Source organism: Raphanus sativus, chromosome 3 (genome assembly GCF_000801105.2).
Source record: "Raphanus sativus cultivar WK10039 chromosome 3, ASM80110v3, whole genome shotgun sequence".
Taxonomy (NCBI): Eukaryota; Viridiplantae; Streptophyta; class Magnoliopsida; order Brassicales; family Brassicaceae; genus Raphanus; species Raphanus sativus.
Window position 1 is genome coordinate 28,204,106 of NC_079513.1, and position 15,164 is coordinate 28,219,269.

At 36.9% G+C, this 15,164-nt stretch overlaps 5 protein-coding genes and 1 long non-coding RNA gene across 6 annotated transcripts; 2 read left to right on the top strand and 4 right to left on the bottom strand.

The window, feature by feature from the left end:
* Positions 1-1,172: 1,172 nt before the first annotated feature.
* On the top strand, positions 1,173-1,992 carry LOC108846943 (uncharacterized). The gene is made up of 3 exons (XR_001948842.2): positions 1,173-1,313; positions 1,552-1,687; positions 1,781-1,992. It is a non-coding gene; the product is annotated as an uncharacterized LOC108846943 (long non-coding RNA).
* A 32-nt stretch (positions 1,993-2,024) lies between these two features.
* LOC108846200 (thaumatin-like protein) lies at positions 2,025-3,053 on the bottom strand. Its single transcript, XM_018619424.2, has 2 exons — positions 2,829-3,053; positions 2,025-2,729 (listed from the first exon to the last, which is right to left on the bottom strand). Exons 1-2 carry the CDS (start codon positions 2,896-2,898, stop codon positions 2,053-2,055), a joined length of 747 nt encoding a protein of 248 aa, XP_018474926.1. The 5' UTR covers positions 2,899-3,053; the 3' UTR covers positions 2,025-2,052.
* Positions 3,054-4,060: 1,007 nt separating this feature from the next.
* LOC108843939 (uncharacterized) lies at positions 4,061-6,520 on the top strand. Its single transcript, XM_018617102.2, has 11 exons — positions 4,061-4,349; positions 4,461-4,587; positions 4,674-4,747; positions 4,819-4,865; positions 4,951-5,089; positions 5,174-5,408; positions 5,501-5,562; positions 5,637-5,737; positions 5,816-5,870; positions 5,937-5,984; positions 6,084-6,520. The coding sequence occupies exons 1-11, from the start codon at positions 4,148-4,150 to the stop codon at positions 6,260-6,262; spliced, it is 1,269 nt and encodes a 422-aa protein (XP_018472604.1). The 5' UTR covers positions 4,061-4,147; the 3' UTR covers positions 6,263-6,520.
* LOC108843940 (light-harvesting complex-like protein OHP1, chloroplastic) lies at positions 6,236-6,966 on the bottom strand. The gene is made up of 3 exons (XM_018617103.1): positions 6,724-6,966; positions 6,522-6,644; positions 6,236-6,446 (listed from the first exon to the last, which is right to left on the bottom strand). Exons 1-3 carry the CDS (start codon positions 6,865-6,867, stop codon positions 6,378-6,380), a joined length of 336 nt encoding a protein of 111 aa, XP_018472605.1. The 5' UTR covers positions 6,868-6,966; the 3' UTR covers positions 6,236-6,377.
* Positions 6,967-7,157: 191 nt separating this feature from the next.
* On the bottom strand, positions 7,158-9,666 carry LOC108846710 (putative cyclin-D7-1). The gene is made up of 5 exons (XM_018619913.2): positions 9,133-9,666; positions 8,292-8,378; positions 7,906-8,200; positions 7,670-7,797; positions 7,158-7,565 (listed from the first exon to the last, which is right to left on the bottom strand). Exons 1-5 carry the CDS (start codon positions 9,388-9,390, stop codon positions 7,299-7,301), a joined length of 1,035 nt encoding a protein of 344 aa, XP_018475415.1. The 5' UTR covers positions 9,391-9,666; the 3' UTR covers positions 7,158-7,298.
* A 4,155-nt stretch (positions 9,667-13,821) lies between these two features.
* On the bottom strand, positions 13,822-14,980 carry LOC108846003 (CASP-like protein 5B1). Its single transcript, XM_018619209.2, has 3 exons — positions 14,431-14,980; positions 14,151-14,283; positions 13,822-14,068 (listed from the first exon to the last, which is right to left on the bottom strand). Exons 1-3 carry the CDS (start codon positions 14,562-14,564, stop codon positions 13,877-13,879), a joined length of 459 nt encoding a protein of 152 aa, XP_018474711.1. The 5' UTR covers positions 14,565-14,980; the 3' UTR covers positions 13,822-13,876.
* Between the last annotated feature and the right edge of the window lie 184 nt (positions 14,981-15,164).

Genomic DNA, 15,164 nt, shown 5'->3' on the forward strand with positions numbered 1-15,164 from the left:
TTTTTTTTCGTGATGGAGAGAGTGAAACACGCGAAACACAACCCTAGCTCAGCCGGACCACTCACGCGTTGCCACGTCGTTAAGAATTTGATCCTTAAAATCCTTAATTAAGGATCAATCCTTGATCAATCCTTCGGTTACCAATTTTTTTATTATTATTTTTATGTTGTTTGTCTCGGAAAACACGCTAAGGACTCGATTAAACTCGCCGTTGTGGCTGCTCTTTATAATCATAAGAAATAAAATAGTATAAACATATCTGACAGGACGAGGAATTGCCAGCACACTAGGTTACTTTCCATCCAGATGCAGTCCTTGATTGCTACGTTTACCAATGACACTGTGCAGCACCGACCTCGGAAGCGTTAGAATTCAGGTCAACGTCAATTGACAATAAAATCTTAAATAACAGAATAAGGTCAATTTGGTATAGAACACACCTCAATACAGAGAAAATACGGTTTGTACCTGGAATGCAAGTATCACAAGTGTGATAAAAATGTTTCGTTTGATTTGAAATCTATAATCAAAATAATTTGTTCTCATCCCCTGATGCCTATAGTCTTCCATGGTTCTAGGTCCATTTTCTCTACCAACTAAAATTTTCTTTACAAAACTATATTTATAATCAAATTCGTCATTTTACATATTATTAATCTGACGATAGCAGAGTAAGTCCTGCAGCAACCGCTTAAAAAGCCGAAAGTTATGATGAAAATGCATACTCCAATCTGTAGAATCAGAGTTTTCCAATATCAACGGAGATAATCAAAACCTTATCTGTATTAGCAGATACTATCTCTTGCGGTTGCGTAGCAACGTAAGTAGGAAACTTACAATTACCAATTATCGATCACTGGAAACCAGCGTGAATCCAATATTCTTTCATGGTATCGAGAAAACTTAGAGAGTCGTTAATGTGCAGAATCCAAAACTACATTAACGTAAAAGCCTGAAATTTTATGAGATAACCTAGAGGTTTCGTACGGTTCAAGCAAATAAAGGAAATTGGGAAGTTTTTGGACCCACTGAGTGACATGCAAGCCCAAACCCAAGTATATCGACTGCGACAGGTAAGTTAGTTAATGAACCACTACTTTTAGCAGCTTCTGGGCCTATTTAAGCCCATTAATTCGTGGCCCTTTAAGCCCTAGCAATTTATTGCTGGGCCTGGGGCCATTGTCTCCGACGTTTGCACAGTCTCTCTTTAGTTGCGTCTTCAATGGCGAAAGAAAAGGGACCTAACTGGGGCGGGCTACTGAAATGGAGAGCCTCTCCCACGCCGATGGTACTCGTCCTACTCGCCATATCAGGTATGAAGTTCTTTGTAACTTTTGGTTTTGTTGGTTATGCAGTGGAGCTTCTGTGTTTCAGTGGTTCCCTGAGTCAGTTTCTGATGAAGGAATAAATCATTTAATGGCGTTGGAGTGTTTCGGTTTTGTGTAAACTAGGAGTATTTCTTTGCTAACACACATATATGCAAAATAAACTTGTTTTTAGCTTTAAAGCGAAACTGATTGATGTTTGTGTTTGAATTGTTTGGTGACGCAGCGAGGAGGATCGAAAATGGTTCGCAGAAGCTATGCAATCTCAGACGTTTGATGTAGTCAAACGGAGATGAAGGAGATAACACAGGTTATGCAGGAACCTCAACATGTTTTTGAGTCTCATGAAGTCACCTCTCAAGGTATTGAAGGTTTGAATATCCATTTCATATTAGCTATTATTGCCCGCTTGTTTGTTTCACTAAACAAGAGTTATGGTGTTTTTTCTTGGGTAGATTTGCTGGATGAGTTGCAAGATCAAGTCGGATCGATTGATATGGCTAATGGTGAATCTTTTCTCACTATGATGATCTTTTGAGTTTTCTCTATATTTCTTATATGCTGAAGAGGAGAGAGAGCTCTTTTTGGATCACACTCTTAGCATGAACCAGCAACACTTGTTAAGTATTGTTACTTTAAATGATTTTAGTTTAGTTTTTTCATTCAATCAACCTAAAACCAGACCGTACAATAACCAAATCAAAACCAACTGCATAATAGACCACCCTCACTTAGGAGGACAGAAAGTGATGACATAACGAGAAGCTCGACACTTGTTCAAACTACTGGAATCATCAAACGCGTAGCTATACGCTTTCGGACAAATCGCTTTAAACAGATTCGCGAACAGCGTCGGCTTACAAGCCTTGGGATTCGCGTACTCACCCGTGCAACAGTGCTTAGCCGACTGCATCGCCAAGCACGCGCTTTTACACCCCACCACTCTCCCATCTCTCTTCACCTCCAGAGCCGAAGGACAGCAAACATTCAAATCCACCTCGCATGCCGCCACGCCGCACCCCACTCCTCCTCCGATGGGTTTCATCGACACTGGGAGGTTGAACCCGTCCACCAGGCTCACGTCGTAGAAATGAAGCGGAGAGGAGGACGAGCCTAACGTCATCTCCACGACGGTCGCCGGCGGGACGCCGCCGGTTCCTTGGCAGGTGAGCGAGCCGGCGTTGCAGTCTCCGGTTTGGCACGAGCCCTTGCCGTTTTGGTCGAAGACGCAGCCTTGTCGGCCCCAGATGCGGCCGGACCATTTGTCCGGCACGTCGATGATTGTCTCTTCGCCGCTTCCCATGTGGAAGCCGCCGTTTTTGGGGGTGGTTTGTCCTCCGCCGCCGAGGATACCAGGCCATATGCTCTCCTCGCAGTTGTTCACTAGTATAAGCTGCGCTCCCTCTGCATTACAAAAAGAAAGAAAGATACGATTTTTACGAAATTTCACAAAAAAAACATTTTTAAAAACAGTAAAGAAGCCATTTTTGAGAGATGTGGTACCAATGAAGGATGATGATAAGAAGGCGGAGGTAGTGAGAAAGACAAGGAAGAGTGCTGCATTGTTCGCCATTGTTGTTATGTTCTGTGTGTGTGTAAAGTTTGCTCTTTTGAGGGTAATTTTGAAGATAATATTAATAAAGGGAAATGGAGAAGGACGTGGTTGAGGAAGAAGTGGTAACTTGAGTCGCAAGAGTGTAAATGATGAAGTGGATTTGCTGTATAGGGAACCGCCAAGTGCTAACCTTTTATAGACTGAGTCTTTGGTGGGATTAGTGGGGAAGAGAAAGATAGAGAGGCTTGATTGTGAGCCTTCTATAAAGTTTAAAGATTTATTTGTACTTTTTTTCGTTTTAAGAATGACTTAAAGAAAGAAAATTAAAACAAATAAAGGATGGGTTAAAGGAGGATTAAAAGAAAAAGAAAAGATTCATATTTCTCTTAAGGTTTATTATTGTAATAAACATATTAGTAAACTTTATCCTTCAATCCATAGCAAGTAATTGGTCCTAATTTCATCGTCAACTTCTTAATTAATCTGAAATTTTGTATTTTGTAGATTTGCTATTTTCTTAGAGTTTTTTGTATTTTTTTGTGGAACAAATTAGAGTTTTTGTATATTTTATATTTTTTTCATAGTATATTTATGTTGTATAAACCTCACCACTTGCTAGTATTTCCTGACAATTCTTACTTTTTACCACGGCCTTTTCACTTTGTAGATAAAATCAGCAGAGAGCATAGATGCTTTACTTCAATGTGGGGATTTGCTTTCTTTCAAACATAGGATATATTTGCACAAAACAAATCATCCCACTCTCTTTATTTCATGTTCTTATAAAGGTTGTAAGAGGGATTTATGGCAAGAATGTCACTAGACTCTAGACTTTGTTGATCTTTTATAGTGGGGAGGTTGCATCATTTGGTAGATAAGCATATTGCAATAGCTAAGTTATACTGCAAGAGATCAAATAAATAGTCATGTAATCACAAAATAATATTTTATAAAAATCATGGACAAAAATTGTTTAAAAAAAATCATGAACAATATACAATAACAATTATTTTTTTGACAAATACAATAATGAACTAAACTCTTAATTCTATTGATTTTTTTAAAGTGTATTAGACCAAACCAATTAATCACCAAACCAAACTCAAATTAAACCGGTTAAGATCATTGGTCAAACCGATTGAAATTGGCCACCGCCGCTAAGTGACGGCGAGGAAGAGCTCAGTCCCAAGTCTGCTGAGTTTTCTATAGACAAAAAAAAAAGAACCTTTCTTTCCTCTGGACACGATAAAGAGTAAACCGAGCGATTATGATTCACGCTGCTTTCAAATGTGCAAGAGCAGCAGCTGCCGCAACGATTCGTGGCCGCGCGATCCCCGTTAGAAGCAGCCTCGTCAGATACTCGAAGCCGCTGAGATCGATTCACGGTGAAATCAGCGTTCCAAACGCGAATCATGTCGCGATTCAGATGGTCAATTACGCTCTTTCTCACGCTAGGTCTCAAAGTTCAGGTTTTATTTTTTATCTTCTACTTATGAATGATCATGGACTTTTTTTTCAAATGCATAAACCCTATGGTTCTGACGATGAGTCTCTGTTAAATTTTGAAAAAAAAATTGCAGATGAATCTTATGCTCAAGGGATGTTAGTGCTTGAGCAGTGCCTTGGGAATCAAGCTGACGATGACCAGGTCTCTCAGGACTCTAAAGCAACAGTCTTGCTTGCTATGTCTGATATTTTATATGAAAGGTTTCATCTTTTCTCTCTCTGATCTCTCTGTTATTTAGTGTAAAGCTTAAGAATTTATAATAGTGTTTGGTTTATTTATGTTACAGTGGGAACAGTAGTGAGGCCATTGAACGCCTCAAGCAAGTCATGACTTTGACACTCTCTTCCTTGTCTATTAGAGGTTTTTCTCAAAACCTTGACTTTTTTTTTGAAGGTTCATTGTTGAGTCTGGAATTGTCTTTTGTTGTGCAGTTGTTGCTGTGGAAGCTCTTGTTGGTCTCCTGATTCAGTCTGGACAGGTTCATATCCCAGCAGGCTACTATGTTTGAGTGTCTACATATAGGAACTTGTGTTAGAAAGTTGATTATGTTTTTCCCTGTTTAGGATGATGCTTCACTGAGTGTTGCTGATGAATTTCTGGAACTGGTTAAAGAGAGAGACCATGATAATCTTCAGGAAGTGGCTGCGACAGCTAAAACGATCAAAGGCCTTGCTGAACTTGTGAAAGGAAGTATTGAATCCGGTAAAGAAAAAGCACCTCAACTTTACTATCTTAGTTTTATTATGTATATAAGCCTAATGGTAATTTTTTTTTTCTTTTGTGCAGCCGAATCTTTGTTTGTAGGACTTGAGAACCATGAGATCTGCAAAGGTAACGTTGCTCTTTCTTATGGTGAGTACTTGCACGCCACTGGAAACTTTGAAACGGCAAAGGAGATGTATCAAAAGGCAATTCAAGGAGTGAAAGACACCAAAGAATCCATGAGTTCTTGTAATATGAATTTGAAAGCAGTTTCACTGGCAGCCACATTTGCTCTTGGGCAGCTCGAGTCACACATTGGGTAAAGCTTTGAGTTTTGTGGTCCTCGCTTATCTAAATCATGAAACCCCTGGTTATATCATTCACCTCTGTTTTTGTTTTGCTTTTTATTAGAAAATTTGGTGATGCGGAGGAAACACTGACAAGTGCATTGACAAGCGCTGAGGAACATTATGGTACATTGTGTGGTCCATCTACTCATTTTAATTAATGCACCAGCCTAACGGATTCCTGTGCTTATACGGATCAGGACACAATCATCCCAAGGTTGGCGTGATTTTAACTGGAGTAGCTCTCATGTACCGAAACAAAGCAAAGCAAGAGCGCTCGAGTTCTATCCTGATTCAAGAGGTCAGAAACAACAAGTTTCTTTAGGCTTCACAAAACATTAGAGTCTCCTCATCTAACACCTTTTTGATTTCATCTCAGGGACTCTTTAGAAGAGCATTGGAGCTCATGAAAGCACCTCCACTGGATTCAGAAGGTACCTTGGATTCCTTAACCCTAAATTATAAAATTGTTCTCACCATATTTTACTGATTACTATTAGGAGGGATAATAAACATGGAAACTCAGGAAGTAATGGCTCTAGCAAGAGGTGGGAAAGATACAAGCCTCATAACTCTGTTTCATTTCTTTTTTTTCTTTTTCTTTCGCTGTTGCAAAATTAGCTAAAGAAAAACTTGGATTGGTGCAGGAGGGTATGCGGAGCTGCTACTGATTCAAGAGAACAGAAAAAGCGAAGGAGAGAAGATGAAATCATGGGCTGAATCTGCATGGATAAACAAACGTATCTCTCTCTCAGAGGCATTGACCCTCTCTGAGCCATTAGGTAAAGTAGCCATCATAGATGCAAGAACCACTCGTGTCCTCTAAAGTGGTTGTGAAGAATATATAAATAAACAAGTTTTACATTATGATGTGTGAGTAATGCTCAAGAGTTTTTTACATTTCATAAAGAGAGGTGATGTTGTTTGGGGAAGAACACATATTACAGAGGAAGATCAAGGCCTTTCCCAATCTCTACGCCGATCAACTCAAGTATTCCCTTGTTCAGAATCTGTAAAACGAAAATGTTTCAGTTTTTTTTGTTTTTATAAGTTTTGTCTACATAATAAAAGTTGACAAAACTGACGAGTTCGACGATGAAAGTGCCAATGAGACCAATCATGCAAGCTCTAGAGTTCCATATCTCAGCTGTTTGTGTGAATCCCAGAAACGCTGGTTGTGACTTGGGTTGTACTTTGGGCACTATTACCTACAAAAACGATTTATATTATTACCACGCAGGAGGCAGTTTGTATATTTGATTGTGGGAAAAGAGAATAAAGGTCCACCCCCTCAGGAAGCTTGGCAGCTTGAACACGTAGACACTGTTGCTTCCGACGGACACAGAAGTTCCGGCTCCGACCGTGGCCACAAGATGACAAGGTCGAAAGTGAAGATGGAAAGAGAGATGACGATAACGGCAACGAGCTCATCTTTTTCTCGGCACCAAATCTTCGTTTATCTCTGGAACAATCTTTTTATCTTTGGAAGCAGAACTGCGCTTGTGGATATACTGATCTGTTTCTTCCATCCATCCATTTTCTGCCACGTTTATTCTTCATTTTTATGTGTGTGGTGATGATAATTCATAACATTTTATTTCCATCCGGTTTTTTTTTTGGAGATATTAGTTCCGTTACGTTTTATAGTGCTTTTTTTTTATTCCAAAATATATACAAAATAAAGAAGAAAAAAGAATTAAAATATGTCCAACAAAAAAATATTTAACAATTCTTAAATTTCTCATCATACAATATTCAACAGTACGTGTCCGTTTTTCGGTAATTTGTGTAAAAGAAAAACAACAAAATTATTTTTTGTTATTTCAAAAATGTGGTTTCATCACTTTTCATAAATGTGATAGTTAATCTGACATGACAAACGTCATTCTTTTTGCAGGACGAGTTTTGTCTTCGTAGCAATCTCTGTCTCTCTTCTTATTGACGACTCCTTCGGATCGTAAAATCTGAAAAATGGCAGAAAGATCTCCGCCGTGATAAACATCATTCATGTTCATCACATCACCTCTCTGCAACACACTCACAAGACTCTTCACTTCACCAACTTTTCTTCCCCAACCTTTTCCCACGCTTTGAGATTTCATAACATTGACACATTTCGCAATATTCTCCTACGTGCACAAATAATCCAAATAAAATATTAGAACACACATATTCCATGTGTAAAGATTATACTACGTGCACAAATAATCATAACACTTCTTTTTTTTTTTACCTTGTGTTCTTGTCCAAAAAGATTCATAATTTTCCCAAGGTTCTCTTCTAGAATTGCTTTCTCTTCTAAGACAGTCCACACAACCGCAGCCGCTACAACACTTGGTGCATATTCAAGCATCTTCACATCTGCATACAGATTCAGAATTGTTCCATCATTTTATATTACTACTTTCTTTTCCAACAAGAAACATCCTCAAAATAAATATCCATGTTATATACATATGGTCTTCTTACCGCATAAATGATATAGCAGTTGTTCTGTGATTCGATTCATCATTATGTCTCCTCCTACTATCCCCACTTTGGTCATTAGAATTTGAGAAAAGGATAAACTCGTGACCGAGTTAACACGCCACTCTAAAGCTTTCAACAGAATGAGTTCCATCTCAAGAATGGTCTTGTGGTGAAACATATGAGTTAGCCCTACCATCTGAAGTTCTTGAAGTGAAGGGGAAGAAACGTCGTTAAATTTTGATGCGACAGATAATGAGGTTACTGCGACTAATTCCACCATCCATTTACTCCATTCCTGAAATGATCAGTTTATTTATATTATTTTCTCCATTAACTTCAACTAGTTCAATACAACTGTTTAACATATCAATAATCCATATACTTACGCCGCAGCCGATAACATGGACAAACCGATCAAAACAATTTGCCGCGGAGAAAAGCGTTTCAAATGAAAGATTAAGCCGACTCCGAGCCTGAGAAAAGAACAACAACAATAACATTAACAAAAATACCGTTTATTAGAATATAAGTTTATTTTCTGATACATGCCATCTGCTTAAAGTCAGACAACTCGTTAAAATGGAAATGTGTCCGGTGAATACTTTCCACAAACAAGACTATTAGGCATTAGTAAAAAAATATGAATTATAAGTCTAGTCAAGAGAAATTCAACCCTGTTTATGAATAAAGTCCCACATCGGTAGTTGGAGAAATAATTAAGTAATATATAAAGGGTTAGGGTCAATCCACTAATCGCCAATTGGTTTTAAGTTGGAAGCCCATAATTAACCCGAATCTAATATGGTATCAGAGCAGTCGATCCTTGTGGATCAAAGTTAAATTAAAAAGAACCACCCGATGTTGGGCCACTCCGTGGATGGTATTCCCACAGTTGTCCACGCATATGCGTGAGGGGGAGTGTTTATGAATAAAGTCCCACATCGGTAGTTGGAGAAATAATTAAGTAATATATAAAGGGTTAGGGTCAATCCACTAATCGCCAATTGGTTTTAAGTTGGAAGCCCATAATTAACCCGAATCTAATAAACCCCCGCATAAAACTAGAAATGTGGTCATCTATCCTAAATATTATATGGGTTGTTAAGCATCAATGATATTTAGCGGTTTTGTTCCAAATATCACGTATAGATTCTCAAAAGATGCGAACCATTTTTTTCCTGAAACGGAAAGGAAACCCAAAGAATAGCAGAATAAATATGAATATACCTGAATGAGCCATTGAACTGTTTGAAGCCTATCATCAATTAATTTCTTCGTAGCAAGAAACTCAATAAACTTGGCTCCGTGATTGCTGAAACATGTTTCTTTCTCCAAATCTATAGACATGGCTTCCTCAACCGTCGCTGCATCCACTCCCGGAGACATCGCCACGTGATCCTCGTGAATGTTTAAGCGGAAGTTTGGTAAAGACTCTGGAGACAAAGGATCCGAGAGCCATGACTCGTCGCAGAGTAGATTATCCATTGGAACCGGTTTAGTTTAACCGGTTTGGAGGTAATCAGTTTTTCACACTGGGAACAGTATTATGGGATCAGAGTGAGACAACTTGACGTTTATATATGAGTAGTGGAGAAGAATATGGGAGGTTATGAAAAACTGTTGGAAGTTAAAAATAAAGTTAAAAGATACGTCGGTTAAATCAGAAGAAGAGGCGTCGGTTTATTAGTGTTTGTGTAACCGGGTTTAGCTGGACACTGGTAACTAATTATTTACCGCCGCTTTTAGCTAAGAAGACACGGAAGAGAGATATACCAAATTCAATTACTGAGAATCTTAGGTTATTCAAGTTGTGTAATTGGAAAATTTGGACGTTTTCTAAGTATTGCTATCAAATTTCAAAGATATGTGAGTTTTTTTCTATAATTGGTTTAAAACAGTATGAATGATGTTGAATTCCATGCCGAATAAAATAAGGTGAATCACTGAACCTGAAATTAATGAAGAACTGAAATATAACATACATGAGAATTTTTATTCAAATCTATTGAGTAAGTAAGTACATCACAAGTCGGCAAATTAACTAGTCTCGATCTAAAGAGTTTATGTTAAAATGTGAAGAGAAAAATGTTGGTGAGTATTAAAAAAAGTGTTAAAAAAAGAGAGAAAAGTGTTGGTGAAGACACTGATGAGGAATGAAGATAATTGGTAATCAAAGTACCAAACTTACATATAAGCAGCATATCCAAACAAACTCTTACATAAAGTAATTATCCTTTTTTATTTGATATGACACTTGGTTATAAATTCAAAATTTTCCACTAGAGAAGAGTTTATTTCGGGTATGACAGTAGAGAAGAGTTTGAATAAATTTTTCTTACAGTTGCAAAAGATATAAATTTTCTTTTATCGAGTGGAGATAGCTGCGAAAGGACATAATAAGAAGAGGCCGTCCCACATGAATCGCGGTAAATGCTTTCTACCCAATTAGTTAACTGACTATCTTCATAGAGATTTCATGTTACATAAACGAGTAAAAAAATAAATGTTTCCGAGGCAAATTAATTCTAACCAACCTCGTGAGCCCACGACGTTGCATAATCACCTCTTCCATGACAGCAAATAAATTACTACTATTTTAACTTTGTTTTTATTTCTTTTTCTGTACCAACTTCCTTATTTCTGTTACCAACCAAGATATTATTTTTGATATTTGTGGTTTCAATCAATTCTTTTATTAGTTACGTCTACTCTATTCCAATTTAGAATATCCACTAAATGGTTTCTTTCGACCAACTTTGCTTATATTAATGTATTAGTGTAATCCTCATGAAGAGCATTTACAATTGAGATAGGAGCAAGGCTACGTACATCTTTGATTACTCATGGATCGATCGAGCTAAAGTATCCGCCACCTTGTTGTTTTGCCTCGGTGTCCAAGCAAAGTTGCATGATTGTGTTGACTAGGAGGTCAATTGACTCTGGTGGATTTCTGATTTTTTTTTTTAAATTTACATGTATATTTATGTAAAAAGCTGGAAAATATTGCAAAATTTAGTTAACTGACCCTATAAAATTTGTTAATTGACCTTATAATATATATTAATTATGGATTGACCCTCCTATATTTATTTCCTCCTCTACCACTGATAGGAATTTTGATGACCATGATCCACTAAATGTTATTTCGTCATTAGTTAATCAGTAGGTTTCCGAGATGATTAAAAAAGGAAAGTAAAAAATGCTTCTTTGTTTTGTTTTGTTGTTTAGGCCTCAAGAAACTTATCGCTTTCCTTTTCTACGTAGCTTGTTATGCTCTATGTGTCCGGTTCAACTGATCTGTATGTAAAAGTGATGCACAAGTATTGGTTGACAGAAAAAAAAAATATTTTTTTATGAAAAACTACATATATATATACACACATCCAGAGGAATTAATTTGTACATAAATTCATTCAGTATACACTTAAGGAATTCGATAGTTTACCATAGTTTTATGGTTTTAACAAAATTTAGTTTTACTTACAAATATAATAACAGTCAGTATACAATTAACATTTAACACAATGCCATGCAAACCAATATGTATGCGCAAATATAATATATCATCATTCATGCAGAAAGAAACTTGGTGTTGGCCCTAGCAAGTGGGAGACGACTTCGTTTCCAACACTCCGAGACGGTCTGGTCCCAATCGCCTGAGATCTGACGGTCCAGAACTAGCGGAGGAATCCTCGAGAAGTCGCGTGTAATAACTGGCGGTACGAGAAGAGTGATGATCGCTGAACAAAACTGACGAGAAACGTCTTTCTCTTTTATACATAACAAAGGCTTTGTACAAGAATGGAATCAAACCTTCCATTTGTTTCTCTGTAAAAGAATCCAAATCTTTTTCTTTTTGTCTTGTGAGATTTCTAAGCTTTCAAGGAGGGTTGATATAATATATATAAGAAAGAAATGAGTAGGGATAATGACGTGACGCGATGGGTATGCTGCCACGCATAGTTAATCGTGACGGTATCATTGAGGAGAATAGACAAACAAATATATATATTTTTACGAAAACGAAAGAAAAGATGTGAAAGGAAAGTCCCAACTTCCATGAAGCAAACCTTTTGAGGCTTTGAAGTTCGCAAGCAATCTTAAGCGTTATCACTAACTTGTTTATTTACTTAACTAATGATTAATCCTTAAAACCATGATACGATATGCCATTCATAATCAATAAACTAATTTCTAAAGAAGGGAGAGACTATTCAGTCGGCTCCACAAAAATATTCAAATGCATTTAAGAAATCCACTATTTTAGGTCAAACTTCATATATGTTATTATTATATACAATTTGGGTAAATTTAAATTATTAAACCAGTCTCAAATTTTATTTTTCAACTTCAACATTGGCTGAAGCAAGACAAAAATCCAATACTGGATAACTACATTTATTTATTTTAATATATATTAGAACTATTTTATCTGCCAATCCACAAATACTTGGACGCAATCTGAAGAAAAGCAAGGTTAACAAAAAAAATCTCAAAAAGCAACCGAAAGCTATAAGAACATGAGTACTGGTGAAAGATTTATAGAAATTTCCAACGATGTATTTTAACAATTAAAATGTTGTTAAATGTTGAAAAGTCCCTCACAAATGTCACTTTTTATTTTTATTTTTATTTTTATTGGTAAGAGATTTATCGAGAAATTTACAAGCATGCACAATTAATACAATTTGAAAGCGTTTGACTAATGTGGTACGATAGCAAATTATGTGTTTATCCATATTTGGCTTCAAAGCAGATATAATTGGCTCTTTTACTTAAAAAGCGATGACTAATAGTTTTTAGGATCGTGTTAGGTGATGAGAATAAGAACAAACACATCGTAAGAGATAAGCCTATTTATTTGATTCTATTTACTGTTTTTAGCTTTATACAAATCTAATTATAATTATATATACTAAACATGCATTGTAAAATGAAACTAGGTTTTACAAATTTGGACTTGATGTATGTTGAATTTCCAATAATTGATTTCTAAGCACTAAAATGCTTTATAAAGTTGTAGCATCCCAGTGCAAATAACCTTTAAAGATGGTGTTTCTTATGTAAATCCACATTCAGATAATTTAACAAGCATAATCTAATACTCCCATCTGCTAGATATGGGCCATGTGGCTGACAAAACCGAAAGGCCCTTACATGCGCATGGTATATGCATGTAAAGCACATGCCCATTCTCGCTTTCATTACTTGTGTTCAAACTATTCATAGCTAATATTCAGTTGGTCTTTGACAGCACCATGGGCTATATCTGTGTATTATTCCTACCTGTAAGCCGTTTAGTACAATCCTCCGGTTCACCATTTCTTCATTTTGTCCCTGAGTATTGTTAAGACTCGAGACTAATAGAAACCAGAGTTTTGCTTGCTACATCTCTTTTCTTACAAGAAAAGGATTTATTTTTCTTATAACTTGCTACATCTCTTGTCACCACTTTCACTTTATGTTTTCTTTCCATAAAAGTAAATCTGTACTTATCATATAGTAAGCTTTATCTGTTAGTTACTGTTTTCTGAGGTTGAAAGACTAATACTTCTCCTAATCAAATTTTTTAAAAATTCTTATGTTGACATAAAGACATCATGTAAGCCTAAGTATATACTCACTGTTAGAATATATGAAATGAACAGCTGAATTGTGTGTGTACATAACTCTAATGATACCGATCATTCGTCAAAAATTAGAAGAAAAAAAAAACGACAGGTTTGTAGCATCCGGATGCCTTAACGTGCGGAGACAAAACCGGGAGGTGGCTGATGAGATGGAACACATCATCAAAATTCTATCACAAGAGGTTACTGAGTCCTAGTTGTCTTGAGCATTCACCAAAAATGACTGTACCATTTCCCTCAGTTTCCGGTTATGAGTTAGATCAAAAGAAAAGAGAAAAAAAAACGATTCATAGAAACGGATCTTTGTAAAGGGGGGGTGGGTTGTGTGTTCAACTTCAATGTCATATCAAGATCCAAAACATTGCATGAGACGATATAGCAGCCAAAACCCAATTGAAGAAAGCTAAAGCGACAGAAAACTGAAACCAATTGCAAGAGAGAGAGGCCTGCTTGCAAAATACAGTGTCTTTTGTGAATAAAACCGTAACTCCTGCAGATGAACACGCAGCTGCAAGAGAGAGAAGTGCAGTGACCTGTAGAATTTACACAAGAGGCTCTCAATAAGGTGGGGCTTTGTAACTCTGTTTGTTTACTAGAATGATAAAAATTTAGTACCCAATCACCAACTGCGAAGAGGCTCAATAAGACGGGGCTTTGTAAGTCGCTTCTTCGTCTTATTGCATATACGTCAAGACACGCAAGTCCAAAGCTCCAAATCATTTGAAGACCCATTGATGCAACTAAGAAGCTGAAACCATAAGCCAAAAAAAAGTATCAGACACACCTAACTAGTTTTGTCGGCTGTATTTTTAAGAGATCGACTCAGATATAAACAAATCATAATCAACAAGAGATTAGCAAACCCCATTTCACTATCCCATAATCCAAAAATTACCAGAAAGCAGTGTAGCTAGAGAAGCCAGGAGCAGAAACCATAACACCGATGGAAGCAGCAGCAGTCGCACACTGCCCTAACCTCAATATCAACCCACTCATTGTTCCTGGACTCCCAATCATCTTCTTCTTCATCGACCATAAACTATATAACTCAACAAACAAAAAACCCTACACTTTCTACCAATGGAGGAAGAAAAAAAAGAATCGCTACTTCTTTCCACAAAGCCCTAAACCCATCAACTTTTCCGGAGAGATCTCACATACACAGAACATCAGATTCCAAAATCTGTCGGTGTTCTTCAGGAAACTTCCACTTAAAAGATCATAAACCCTCTACGGAAACCATAATTAAGAGCAGAGCCGCAAACATTAAAGGAGGAAATTTTTTTCGAGCTTTGAATTTAAAAAGGAAGTATTTACCACAAATTGATTCATCTATCAATCATTGCAGCTCCTGTATTTGGAGGAACAATTATGTTTCCCTTAACTTGAAGCCAACGATAAATCGAAGAAACAGTGACGCAACTCTGACGCACGAAAAGCTATTCGTTTTTGTCTTTTGGCACGTGTCTCTGTACAGAGACATTCCTCTTTTTACTGTCCGAATATCCCCAAGTTCTGGTCCGAACAAGAATATTTTTACACCTAAGCATAATGTGGGCTTTAAGAAGCCCATTAAGTAATCAGGCCTTATCGGATATTCATAATCCGAAGTCAAATATAAAATCTGTA